Genomic DNA, 14,262 nt, shown 5'->3' on the forward strand with positions numbered 1-14,262 from the left:
ATTTGGGGTATGTGACTTCATATACACAATTTGCTTTAATAATAAATTTCTTAGGCCATGTTTGGCAGCCATGAAAAAAATTCATGGAATATTTATTTACCTAGTGTTACAAAGGTGGAGAGAGAGAGAGAGAGAGAGAGAGAGAGAGAGATGGAAAACAGGGAGCTTTTTTCTCTTAATTTGTTTACCAACCCATCATATGCTCTCCTCACTTGCGATCCTCTCAAATCTCTCTCACAACCATCCTCTCTACCCTTCTCTCACCTTGGGTAAACAAATATTCCACGATTTATTTTTTTTTCATGGTTGTGAAACATGCCCTTAGGCTTTGTTTCTTTGGACATAAAATAGGCATAAAAGCTTGAATATTGGGCGTAAAAATTAGAGACGCAACCTGGGCTGGGTTGAGTCAGGTTGGGGCCAACCCTAGTCCAACCTGAGGTAGCATTACGTCAACCCTAATCCGCCCCAACCTGAGTATTGGGTTGCTGATGTTAAGAATCATCGCTGACTCATATAAGCGACATGATGAGTTTGGTAGTTTGGTTGGTAAAGAAGTTTCTAGTTTTTTTTGTTAAGAGTTATGTTATTAAGTTTGTTTAGAGTTTGTTAATAGAAGGGATTTGCTAGAAAAGGAAGTTAAATTTCGGTTCATTTTTAGAAAGTGGTCAACAGTAGATACAAAACTCTCACCGAGTATCACCACACATCTGGACTCTATTTTAATCCTAGTTAACCATTGACTCTTGAGTAGACAAAACTCTCACCCTATACAAATATCTACCTACTTTCTAATAACAAGAGATGAAGATAATAGAAACTAAGACCTACTTGCATCCTAACTCTTGAGAACCGACTCACAACTTCTAGAATAATGAAGAATAAAATCAGCTTGGGTGGACCCCACTAGATGCAAATTCATTCGTTTGAATTAGTATTCCAACAAAATAGAGATAAACTTCGAAAAGATAACCGGAGTCCGTGCCTAAGTCAAATCCGGCCACAGTAGAAGCTAAGCTCTCTAAGGGGTTTGGACCCTATATTAGGAATGTTCCTTTTCTTGGGCTTTTCTTGATTGGGGTGGTTTCTGTGGCGGTTATAATGTCTAGGGATTCCAGGAGAGCACTGAAATTACGCTTTTACCCTTTCCAGCCTTTAAGCTTCATAGTGACACATGTCAGTCTCTGATTGGATCCCAAATTTTACCCCAACATGATAGAAGCTACAGATTGATACTACAATGTGAAGGTAGATTTAGGATCTCTCCAATGTAAAGACGCTTCAACACTTTGATTGTTCTTACGCAAGCTGGGGCAAAAGCACAATTGATAATGGAGGATACAGGGAAAAGGTCTGACTAGAGAGGGAGGTGCAAGGGCCAATTAATATGGGGAAATGATATTTCCGCCAAACGGATATAATCCCCCCCTTCAACGGTTTCTGTGAGAATGGTTTACTGCTTGAGGATAAATTCACCCCTTTAACATTTTTCTTTGCCTTTAAAACTTAATGGATAACGTTAAAAGAGAGCCGGGGGGGGGGGGGGGGGGGGGGGGGGGGGGGGGGGCGGAATATCGTTCCCCTTAATACACGTCTGTTTTAATGTTAGCCTTTCTTTTATTTTTATTTCTTAGGTAAGCTGGGGTTCAGCCTCACCTCTAAGAACAAAGCCTTGACCATTGAGCTAGAGGCTCAATACCATCTTGCGGTTTTTTTCTTTTTTTTTCCATTGTCAATAATGTAAGCATTCTATCGAAGGCTCTTAAGGGATAAAAATGAAATAAATACAATCACATAAGCCCATATTTATATTAGAGAATGAAGTACAAATCAGAAGAAGTTGTAGGCCTTCTTCACAAACTTAAAAATGGATCCCATCTTCAGATTTTAAGCGTGATAGAGGCGACAAAGTAAAGAACCCAAGATAGAAAAGCAGATATGACCGTGATTTTCATGGGAATCCTTCCTCTGTCACTTCTCAAAACCATGGCTTCATAAATTGGCCAACAGTTTGCCATCACAAAACCAGATATGAACAATTGCACAAACATTTCTTCTACTTTCCCCTGTTGCAACACTCTAGATACCCCCACAATGAAGGAGATTAAATTGATTATGGAAACAGTAGCCAGGGGAACGAACAAGGGAGATGTGACCCCAAACTCGAAGATCCCTTGTTTGTATCGCTTATTTTGTTCGTCGTCAATCACTTTGCTTGTAACGTTGAATCCGAAAGCGGAGATTCCTATTAGTTTGAATGTGAATTGTATGAGTGCAAAGAGGTAAGATGAAACACCTCTGATCATCCACATCCTTTGATCACTCCACCACCTTCCAATCGTCCCACCAGCTATAAGGAAGTCAATGAGATCTTGGCCATACCCGCCCACAAAAAGGTACATGTACAAATAGAACCATGGATCTGAGACCTGTGTCATGTTCATTATTGTATCAACAATATTAGAGTTATCAATGAGAGAGCAAGAAAGAGGTGCAACTTAGGCGGGGTTGGGTCGGGTTGGCGCCAAACCGAGATAGCATTCCCTTAATCCTAACCCAACCCATCTAGCCCATTTCTAACAAATAGGGTAGGGTTGAGTCAGGTTGGGTTCGGGTTAGCATAGTACAAAAACAAAGAAAAAAGGGCAGTGATATTTCCCCCCCTTTAACAGATACCGTTTGGATATACAAAGGGGTCGAGGCGACACCGCTAACTCCAAAAGGCTTAAAAGTTAACAATTTCTGTTAGAGGGGGGGGGCGGGGGGGGGGGAGGAATATCCATCGGGTGGGGAGGATATCACTGCCCAAAAAAAAATACAAAAGAAAACGATAGAATTACTAGGACAGAGATCGGGTTGCCCAAGGCCTCAACCCTAATCTAACACAAAACTAAATAGACTTGGCTTTTCCCAACCCATCCTCAGCCAAAATCAGGTTGAACGCATAGGGAATTGAGCCTGACCCAAGTTGGAGAGAGAGAGAGAGAGAGTTTTCTTGTACCTTTGGGAATAAGGTGATTCCATTGAGGAGAGCCAACTGAGGGAGCAAACCATAAGTTGTAACGGGAACAGCCCAAGTAGGCCCGTATGCATAGTGTGCATAGGACATGCCCATGAGAAATGACATTTTGCTGATTCCAAAGGAAAGGGGGTTGTATTTGGAGATGGCAACCTCTAGAAGCCCAATACACCATCTCTTGTTCTGCGAAAGCACGTCATTGAGATTTATTGGTATATCACCTAAGAATGCGGGCCTCTCTGGGTTGCAAAACACGGACTCCCAACTATCGGTGTGCTGTCTATAACCCGAGTTGTAGTCCTCAGATAGGGATCCATATCGGAAGCCCACCTGCATATTTTAGAGCCAGAAATTATGATACAACCATAGTTACCATGTTCTAATACGAGAATATTTTGGCGAGGCAATTTTTCAAAAAATTTGAGAAATGTTTGGAAACAGGTGGAGAAAAATAAGGAAAACCCCTGTGTGTTATTCTATAAGACCTAACATAGATAGGGTGTCCCTAAGAAATCATCTCCGCAGGATTATGGTGACCGTTGATTTGTGGAGTTTTAAAATGGATGGCCCCATTTTGTGCTTCTATAGATCGAATGGCTAGGATGATTGTATGAAGATGGTTTGTTAGGAACACCCTATCTATGTGAGGTTCTATGGAATGAATTGGTTGGATCAGTCAAACAACATGGAGGTGGTGTATTTATAGTGGCTTGCTCAGGCTGAGCTATAGCTCAGAAACCTTGCCCCCATATATATATATATATATATATATATATAAGCTGGATGGAAAAGAAGAGAATTTTTTGATTTTTTTGAAAATTATATGAGAATTACTCATCACTTTTTCTGACTTTTTTTAACAAATGCACCCATTCAACTCACATATTTTCAATCCTACTCCCTCCTTTGTGCTTTTAACAAAGGCACCCATTAAAGCCATATAATTTCAATCTTACCCCCCTCCTTTATGGTTTTTTAACAAAAAATCTATAGGGTGATCTTAACCATCCGATTTAAGAGGAATTATGGAAACATCTATAGATTGGAGGGCTAGGATCAGCCTATGGAAATGATTTTTGGGGCACAACCTATTTATGTTGTGTTCCATCACATGGACGGTTTGGATCAACCTATGACGTGGTCTGTACAGTTCTTTGTCGGCCCGTGCATCGCACGGGTTTTTTACTAGTATATATATATAGGAGAAGAGAAAATGAAAGCATGTTTTGAATTATTTGAAAATTCCATGAGAATTACACATCATTTTTTTTGACTTTTTTTAACAAAGGCACCCATTCAACCCACATATTTTCAATCCTACCCCATCCTTTATACTTTGTAGCAAAGGCACCCATTAAAGCCACATAATTTCAATCTTACCCCCTCCTTTATGCTTTTTTAATATAAAAAATCTATAGGGTGATCTTAACCATCCGATTTAGGAGGAACAACATATTATGGAAACCTCTATAGATTGGAGGACTAGGATCAGCCTGTGGAAATGATTTTTTGGGCACAACCTATTTATGTTGTGTTCCATCACATGGATGGTTTGGATCAACCTATGATGTGGTCCGTACAGTTCTTTGTCGGCCCGTGCATCGCACGGGATTTTTACTAGTGTATGTGTGTGTGTGTGTGTGTGTGTGTGAGTGAGAAAACTGTTGGTGCGCTTAAGCGCACTATTTTTTTGGTGCGCTTAATTTGTTATAACGCCTCACATTCGTTTAAATGTTTGGGTCCCACTAAAGCACGCCAAAAAAATGGTGCGCCACCAACACCTCTCTCTCTCTCTCTCTCTCTCTCTCTCTCTCTCTCTCTCTCTCTCTATCTATATATATATATATATATATATATATATATATATATGGAATTGCTAACATCCATCACAAAAGGGTTTTCGCGGCTGGTCTGTCGCACATTAGACCAGCCACCTCATTAATGAAGACAATAGCTTTTGTCTCCATTCACAAGATGGCTGGTCTGACGTGCAACAGACCAGCTGCAAAATGTCTTTTGCAATGGACCTTAGCAAATATATATATATATATATCTACTATAATAAGCTGGATAGAAAAGAAGAGAATTTTTTGATTTATATATATATATATATATATATATACTCTACTATAATAAGCTGGATAGAAAAGAAGAGAATTTTTTGATTTTTTTGAAAATTTTATGAGAATTACACATCACTTTTTTTTACTTTTTTTACAAATGCACCCATTCAACTCACATATTTTCAATCCTACCCCCTCCTTTATGCTTTTAACAAAGGCATGACTTTTTTTAACAAATGCACCAATTCAACTCACATATTTTCAATCCTACCCCCTCCTTTATGCTTTTAACAAAGGCACCCATTAAAGCTATATAATTTCAATCTTACCCCCCTCCTTTATGGTTTTTAAATAAAAAATCTATAGGGTGATCTTAACCATCCGATTTAAGAGGAATTATGAAAACATCTATAGATTGGAGGGCTAGGATCAACCTATGGAAATGATTTTTGGAGCACAACCTATTTATGTTGTGTTCCATCACATGGACGGTTTGGATCAACCTATGACGTGGTCCGTACAAGTCTTTGTCGGCCGGTGCATCGCACGAGGTTTTTTACTAGTATATATATATATATATATATATAGAAAAGAAGAGAATTTTTTGAATTTTTTGAAAATTCTATGAGAATTACATATCACTTTTTTTAACAAATACGCCCATTCAACCCACATATTTTCAATCCTACCCCCTCCTTTATGCTTTTTAGCAAAGGCATCCATTAAAGCCACATAATTTCAATCTTACCCCCCTTCTTTATGCTTTTTTAATAAAAAATTTATAGGGTGATCTTAACCATCCGATTGAAGAGGAATTATGGAAACCTCTATAGATTGGAGGGCTAGGAACAGCCTATGAAAATAATTTTTGAGGCACAACCTATTTATGTTGTGTTCCATCACATAGACGGTTTAGATCAACCTATGATGTGGTCTATACAATTCTTTGTCGGCCCATGCATCGCATGGGGTTTTTTGCTAGTATATATATATACCAGTTCTCTCATAGTTGTTTGACTCATCCAACTCATTCATTTTATAGGACCTCACATAGATAGGATGTTCCTAAGAAACCACCTCTATACCATAATCCTAACCATCCGATCTATAGAAGCCCATTTTCTAACCATCCATTTTAAACCTCCAAAAATCATAACCATAACCTATAAAACTAATGGGTTGGATGACTCAACCAACTATGAGAGATATGGTTTGTGAACTCTAGCTCACAAACTATATATATATATATATATATATATATATATATATATGTGTGTGTGTGTGTGTGTGTGTGTGTGTGTGTGGAATAAGATTGTACGCTCGACCATACCTAAAGTTAGGTACGGTAGAGTGCCAAATCACATGGGTCCCACATTTTTTGTGAGCATCTAAACCATTCATTTGCAAGGCCCCATCATAGATAGGGTGCATACCAAAAATCAGCTCCATAGGATTCATCCTAACCCATCCATTTGTGGAGGCCAAAATGGACAGACATTGTTTGTCCACAAATCTGCCCATTTTGGCCTCCAGTTTTGGAGGGGTTAGGAAGATTCAATGGTGCTGATTTTTGGTATGCACCCTATCTATGATGGGGCCTTGCAAATGAATGGTTTAGATGCCCACCAAAAATGGGGACCCATGTGATTTGGCACTCTACCGTACCTAACTTTAGGTACGGTCGAGCGTACAATCATTTTCCTCTATATATATATATATATATATATATATATATAGAGAGAGAGAGAGAGAGAGAGAGAGAAAATGGTTCCTACACATATGTGTAGATGAGTTATCTACACACTAGCTTAAAATACAGTGGGGGCCACATTATTTGGGTGATCCAAACCATTCATTTGATAGGACCTCACATTGATAGAGTGTGCCCAAAAAATCAGCTCCATTGGATGATCTCAACCCTTCAAACTGTAGAGGCAAAAATGGACAGATTTGTGAAGGTTTTTACACGTCCATTTTTGCCTTCACAAATCGTAGGGTTGGGATGATCCTATGGAGCTGATTTTTTGGGCACACCCTATCTATGTGAGGGCCCATTAAATGAATGGTTTGCATCACCCAAACAATGTGGGGCCCACTGTATTTTAAGCCGTCGGTGTAGCTACGTTAGCTACACATACGTGTAGCTACACTTTTCTCATATATATATATATATGAGAAAACGGTTCCTACACATATGTGTAGAGAGTTCTCTACACACTAGCTTAAAATACAGTGGGGGCCCACATTGTTTGGGTGATCCAAGCCATCCATTTTAAATGCCCTCACATAGATAGGGTATCTACAAAAAATCAGATCCATAGGATCATCCCAACCCTACGATTTGTGGAGGTAAAATGGATGTCTTTAAACCTTCACAAATTAGTCCATTTTTTGCCTCCACAGTTCAAATGGTTAGGATGATCCTATGGATCTGATTTTTTGTGGACACCCTATCTATGTGAGGGCCTTAAAAATGAATGGTTTGGATCACCCAAACAATGTGGGCCTCCACTGTATTTTAAGCTAGTGTGTAGATAACTTATCTACACTTGTGTATAGAAACCTCTCTCTCTCTCTCTCTCTCTCTCTCTCTCTCTCTCTCTCTCTCTCTCTCTCTCTATATATATATATATATATATATATATATATATATATATATATTTTGAATCATTCTATTTGCAAAAAGTATATAGGGAGATGATATTTTCACCTCCTGCAGTACGCATGGGCCCCCCTTATAACGTAATTAGACGTGAACAGTGGGCAACTTTAACGCTTTTTGACTTCAAATCACGTTAAAAGGAGGGCGCATGGGTACTGCAGGGGGTAGGGGTGGCAACGGGGCGGGTCGGGGCCGGATGTTGGGGTCCCCTTACCCTTCCCCTTTGCGGGGAATTTTCCCTCTCCCCTTCCCCTTCCCCTCTGCGGGGATGGTGGGGAATCCCCCTCCCCTCCCCGCGGGGAATATCTAATCCCCTTCCCCTTCCCCTCCCCGCATCCTTCGGGGACAAAATCCCCGCCCCGCCCCCTCTTTGGAACCCAACCAAACCAGCAAACAGAGCTTCTTTCTTCTACGTCCATTACAGACAATATTGTGATGAATGCTATGATTCTATTCATGTGATCAACAAACAGATGGACAAAATCAGAAATGCATGGATGAGACAACAAATATAAATAACAACAGGACCTCATCTTTCAGCAATTTTCTGCATAAATTATGGAATGATAAATAGGAAATGAGCACCAGGATTACCTTCATTAACAGGCAGCCAATGTGCAAAAAGTAACTATTTCAGTAGTCACAATGAACTTTAAAAGTCCATAAGTGGGCACTCACACACGCAAAATAATGTTCATTAGTTCATTATGTATAGCATGTTAACCCCCAGATGAGCATGAGAAATGAGAATGGAGAAGAGAACAAAATCAACAAATGACTTATTTCTTTAATTGCAATTCAGTCTAGTGCTGACATGAAACAAATTTCTAGTAGCTAAATTTTTCTTGTTGAAAATTAAAACCTGCAATCCAACCCTAAAATTCTGTTGGCACTCCGATTTTTTGATAATTGCATACACTCAGCGTCTCAGGCTCTCAGATTGTCTTTATTATTTCAACATCTGTGAAAAGGTTATTATAGTTCTCAAAATGCTCTCAGAAGCTAATTAAAAGGAAAAGACAAGCTAAGTTTATGTTTGGGGGAATCTTGTAGCCGATCCACAGAGTTTCTAGTCGTTTTTCTTTAAAAAAACACTTAAAAATTTACAAAAAAATGGCATTGATTAGCGGGGCGGGGACAACTCCATCCCCTTCCCCTTCCCCTCCCCGCACCGGGGAATTTTTATATTCCCCTTCCCCTTCCCCTTCCCCTTCCCCTTTCAAATCGGGGAATCCCCTCCCCAAACGGGGCGGGGCGGGGCGGATCCCCTCTTTTTCGGGTGAAATTGCCAGCCCTAGCAGGGGGTGAAAATATCATCGCCCAAGTATGTATCTATTTATTTTTCTATATAAGAAATAACAAAATGCGTAAGAGGGTGGCAACTACTACCATCAAATTATTTGGTACACTTGTTATCAGTGGCATTAGGGATATTTCCAGTAAGAAATATATTGAAGAGTTGGCACCATACTATAGCCAAAAATCTGTGTCAATCGGAAGCTTGGTCTATGAATCCCAAAAAATTAGCCTTTTATGATTACATCAGTAATAATCCATGGATTATTCAATGGACAATGGGGATGGAACAGCTGTTCGATTGTTAGGACACCTCCTCTTCATGAGCTCTACTTAATTAAATGCATGTTGCTTTCTAGCCCGTTGATGTGCACTTGTAATCCTTTTACTTTTATCAGTTATCTTTTCAGGATAAAAAAAATACATGTACTTGGTAGATCATGTTGTAAGAATTTAAGGTCAGTTTTCACTCTTCACCATAATGTCATTTTCAATTATTTTGAAATTCTCACAAGCTTTATAGATAATATATGTAAAATTGACGAATTATTCTTCAAAATTCATAGTTAATTCAGAAAAATTGTTAATTAGAAATATAGTTTTGTAATTACTTGGATTGTTCAAAAAGAAGAAAATGAGAAATAAAAATATTATAAATTATTTGAAGAATTTTGTAACTATGATCCTAACTTATACCACTAGTATGGGGCTTGATAAAGCTTACTCACCTTGGAGCCCCAACTTGTGCCATTTTCGTAAGTGCAACTTGCTACATGATGAGCAGCACTTAAGACTGCTTCAGATTGTAAAGATGCCGCAAGCATGTGTTTGGAATCGAGCACTTCTAACTCCGGTGATGATGGGGGCCCACGGAAAGCTTTTCGTTGGAAGAAACATCCAGTGCCAACATAGGTTGGGCCCGCAAGCCCATCCATTCCAATTGGATTGATCTGATATAGGCGCTTGTGTTCACAGCCGTAGATGTCATTCTTGTTTATACCTTGGAAGTACTGAGGAAATTGGATAAATGCGAGTTTTGGGGACTTTTCTGGGTCCATGAAGTAGCACATTGCCCGGCGTGGCCCTTGAGGATCATTGGAGTACGTATCGCAATCGAGGGTGAGAATTACCGGTGCATTGCTCATTTCTGCCGATACTCGGAGCTTTATTCATGCATAACATTAATGAATGCATTAATATCAACAACATAAATAGTTAATTGGAATATGTCATTGTAGTGAAGTGTTTCAAAAATGTGAATACGGGTCAAAATGAGGCCAAAGCAAATCCTAGTTAACGGGAGATAAAAGATTGATTGACTTTGAACGATAAAACACAAACTCGGACAAGAATGTGGCCTAGGTAAAAGAGAGTTTAGTCGGGAGAGTTTTGAAACTATGATTGTACTGTGCGATTATGCACTAATTTCTAAACTCCCCAAACTCTCTTAGTCAATCAATGGCTCCTCTGAGTCTACTCGAATTTACCGTTTTTGTTCAAGTCTCTGATTATTGGTCTACCAAGTCAAGTAACAACTCCTTTGACTCGACTGAGTAAATAAAAATTGACTCGTCTGAGTCAGCTTGGATTTACGTTGGCCAAGTTCTTGTCCGAGTTTGAATTTTGCTCTACCAAGTTAATCAAAAACTCCTTTAACTTGATCAAGTCAATGAAAATTGACTCCCTCAAAACAACACATTTTTATTTCTTTAGCCGAGTTTTCGCCTGAGTCCAAGTTTTAAATTAATTAATTAATAATTGTGGAATAATGGTGTGCTTACCAGAGCATTGAGGGCTCCAGCCTTGAAATGGTGGGGAGAAGATTTGTTTTTCTCTCTAGATAGATAGACAAGGTTTGGCAATTCATAGCCCTTAACATCTCTGTCTTTGCCAGTCTCTAGCAAAACCTGTTCCAATAAGGGAAATGATGTTACTCTCATATTTAATAATGGCACTCCTATGTAAAACAAGGTGAGTTCGCCCATTATGAAAACATGGTCGTGCGAATCTCAATAGACTAATCATTTTATTTCTAATTGATAAGAGACTGAAAGTAAACCTGAATTACTGTACGATGGTCTTGCCGAGTGAATCCGGTCTTCCATTTCTTGAAGGCATTACGATCCTCTTCACAAGTGATCTGATCTTCACTAATGTTCCCTCTCTCTAACACCCTTTCCACCCTATTTTTCATGTTCTCATACATCACCTGCAAAACAAATTATTATATTATCAGAACTGAAGTTGGGTTCTATTAGAACTAATTTCATTCTAAAGTCGGTATAGATTACTTGGGACAGTTGATAGGGTTAATTGTGTGGGGCCCACATTGGACCCAGACACTAAGGTGATAAATCCCATAAATAAAGAAACTCACAACTAATCTAAAAAGCTCTTTATAAATATCTGTTTTTTCTTTGATTGGAAGAAAGAGATAGGTTAAGAATTGTCGAAAATATTCCATCAAAATGGTCCTTGATCTGAGAATGAAAAGAACATGTGATTCTATCAATCTAGCCATCAATCCTTCACCGATCGTGGACAGAGCATGGTGCTGAACATCGTAAGAATCCAATCAAGGTATGCTTCCTACTAATCATTCTGTAATTAAAATTTAACAATGACTAATCTTTTACACTAGAAGGGGCCGAAATTTCAAGTTTCCATCGACCCGAAACCAAAATTGGATATACACGAAATTTTACAATATTTCGCTCGAAATTTCGATTATCTCACCCAAAAAGCTAGATTTTCTTAATTATTTTTTACTTTCCCGAAATTACCGAAATTTCGGCTGGGATTTTTGGGCAAAATTTTCTACGTTATAAAATATGCGTTTATCTTGTTTCATGGATTTCACTCGAAATTTCTGGATTTTGGCCGAAAATTTTGGTTTCGGTGAAGACCGAAACGCTCTCCAAAACTGAAATTTAAAACCTTGGCTCCAAGCGAAATAAAGGGGGCCCTAATAGCAAAAAGGGTCCTAATCTTCATGACTTCATAAGTAGTGGGGGGCTATAAAGCCTATACTTGCTTTTGACTCATTATAGCAGCCGTGACGTAATTAGGCACATAATCCAGTGGCTCTGACGTAATTATAAAAGACTAATACGGTCAATTGCTCGAAGACCAAGTGACTCGGGTCTCAAGAGTCAGGACTTTGTCTTTACACTGAGTCAAGATCGAGAAACGACACAGCACATGATATTTAGTTTAAATCTAGAAATGAAAAAATGACAGATAAGAGGTCAATGATTTTCACAACAACTACGACTTGACTCTACCTTCCATAGCCGTGGGACACCCCCCAAGCTGCGTATAAACTATAAACCATCTTTGCACTATAATTATTAATTAGAATACTTATCTACCAGTCTAGATTCTCTAATCTATGAATGAAAAATGAAACTTATTATTTCCCAAAATATGAGCAATGATAGATACAAGGGAGCCCTTGCATAAAGAGCTCCAAAAGGGCTCTTCATTGGATACACGTCATTTTCAGTTATATTTTTAAATCGTTTGAAAAGGTAAAAGGAAAATTACATTTACACCTCCTCTAGTTTCTGACACATCCACTTCCACCCCTATAGTTTAAAACGTGACAAATACACCCCTGTAGTTTCAATTTGTATAAGGTAGGCCCCCTACGTATACGCCTGTATAACCTTGCCCCCCTTATGCATAAATCCTGGCTCCGCCACTGATCTGATTCCATATTTTGCAATCTGAGCTAATCCCAACAGTTTAGTTCATCTAATTATGTGAGAACATATAGTACTTCTTATCTGTTTAAATTTGAAACTTGATTTTTATAGATGTTGATTTCTTCATAGCTATTAATACCTTAATTTTTAAATTAAACTGTAGCTCTAATTTTACCACATCAAAATTTAGTCACGTATTCTTCAAATGAATAATATTTGCGGATTTTTTTGTGTATACTAATGGGAAGACTATGTTTGGCCATGAGGATATTTAAAACCTTATAAATGTAAAAAAAATAATTACACTAAGTATCTTATGAATATAAATTTCTTCATAACTTCAAAATATCTTATTCAAGAAATTTTCTCATTAAGGGTTGGTTTCTTTCGACATAAAATGGTCCTAAAATGAATTTTATGCCCATTTTACACTTAAAAATTACAGTAAAGTTTGTTTTACGCCCATTTTATCTCGAAAGAAATGGGGCCTGTCTATTAAATACCTTATGTTTTTTAAGCGGATCTATTCTTAGTTTTACATCAAAAATTTAGTCATAAAATCATGATTAAAAAGAAATTTGAACTTGTTCACATTATTTTTTATGTGTGTTACCTTTATTGAGCCCGAGCAAGCACCATCAGCCGTCTGAAAGTAAACCTCAGGGCACCTCTCTTCAATCTTATTCTCCCTACAAAAGGGTACCCAGTGCTTGGCAAACTTTGCAGCCTCCATGAAAGCATAGAGAGTGAGCTCCGATCCGCCATCATCCGAAACATAGACCGACATCTTATCCGTTGGATAATCAAACGCCATTACCGAAAGTGCGGTGTTAATGACACCCATGGGGGGCTCTTTATACGGGTCTGCCGTGCAAATGAACGTGTCCAGTGCCGGAAAATCCCTATCTTCTATTGTTCTTGCAAGGTTCTCAAGATATTCCCGGCGCCGGACCGGCCGCCATCGGAAGGCTTGGGTTGTAGACCACATGAAGGCAAGAATTATATCTGATAGTAACATAGAAAGGGAGAGAAAAAAAGAGTAGAAGGTGGTGGAGTGAAGGAGATTCAGGGACCGATGATAGAACAAGAGTAGAATGCCGCACGTGTAAACCACTGCGTGCACACGATTGAGTATGGCTCGAGGCTCGACCTCGAGCGTGTGGAAAGGTGGGAGGGTTTGGCTCTCTCTTGTGCCTCCCATCTTCGAGAGAGAGAGAGAAAGAGAGAGAGATAAACACATCTGAGGTGGGAGCCTGTCTATTTATAGCCTCCAAGAGTGTGATATTTCCACCCCTTGTTACTTACCTTCCAACCATTCGTTATGGAGACTCGGGGTGCAACTTGGGTTGGGCACACCCCAACCCAAACCCAATGTCGGGTTTGACCTGATTTCGGCTTGGGTTGGGTTGGGTTGGGTTGGGTTAGGTGTGAGGCCTTGGGCAACCTGACTCGACCTGAATTCGACCTCATGTCTTCTAATTTTATCATGATTTTCAAAATTCTAGGTTTATGCCT

The 14,262-nt window shown here is 39.0% G+C and overlaps 1 protein-coding gene across 1 annotated transcript; it reads right to left on the reverse strand.

The window, feature by feature from the left end:
• Positions 1–1,781: 1,781 nt before the first annotated feature.
• On the reverse strand, positions 1,782–13,962 carry LOC143847549 (cellulose synthase-like protein G3). The gene is made up of 6 exons (XM_077356432.1): positions 13,361–13,962; positions 11,100–11,249; positions 10,822–10,947; positions 9,769–10,203; positions 3,002–3,349; positions 1,782–2,429 (listed from the first exon to the last, which is right to left on the reverse strand). Exons 1-6 carry the CDS (start codon positions 13,946–13,948, stop codon positions 1,881–1,883), a joined length of 2,196 nt encoding a protein of 731 aa, XP_077212547.1. The 5' UTR covers positions 13,949–13,962; the 3' UTR covers positions 1,782–1,880.
• Between the last annotated feature and the right edge of the window lie 300 nt (positions 13,963–14,262).

The sequence above is a fragment of the Tasmannia lanceolata genome, unplaced genomic scaffold (assembly GCF_043159265.1).
Source record: "Tasmannia lanceolata isolate RefF3 unplaced genomic scaffold, GAP_Taslan_0.1 ptg000015l, whole genome shotgun sequence".
Lineage (NCBI taxonomy): Eukaryota > Viridiplantae > Streptophyta > Magnoliopsida > Canellales > Winteraceae > Tasmannia > Tasmannia lanceolata.

Excerpts from the sequence above, each read along its gene's own strand:
- LOC143847549 (XM_077356432.1), bottom strand. The coding sequence starts at position 13,948 with ATGGGAGGCACAAGAGAGAGCCAAACCCTCCCACCTTTCCACACGCTC. Across the intron at positions 3,350-9,768 it reads GCACAAGTTGGGGCTCCAAG|GTGGGCTTCCGATATGGATC; the intron begins GTGAGTAAGCTT and ends TAAAATATGCAG. Across the intron at positions 2,430-3,001 it reads GAATCACCTTATTCCCAAAG|GTCTCAGATCCATGGTTCTA; the intron begins GTACAAGAAAAC and ends AACATGACACAG.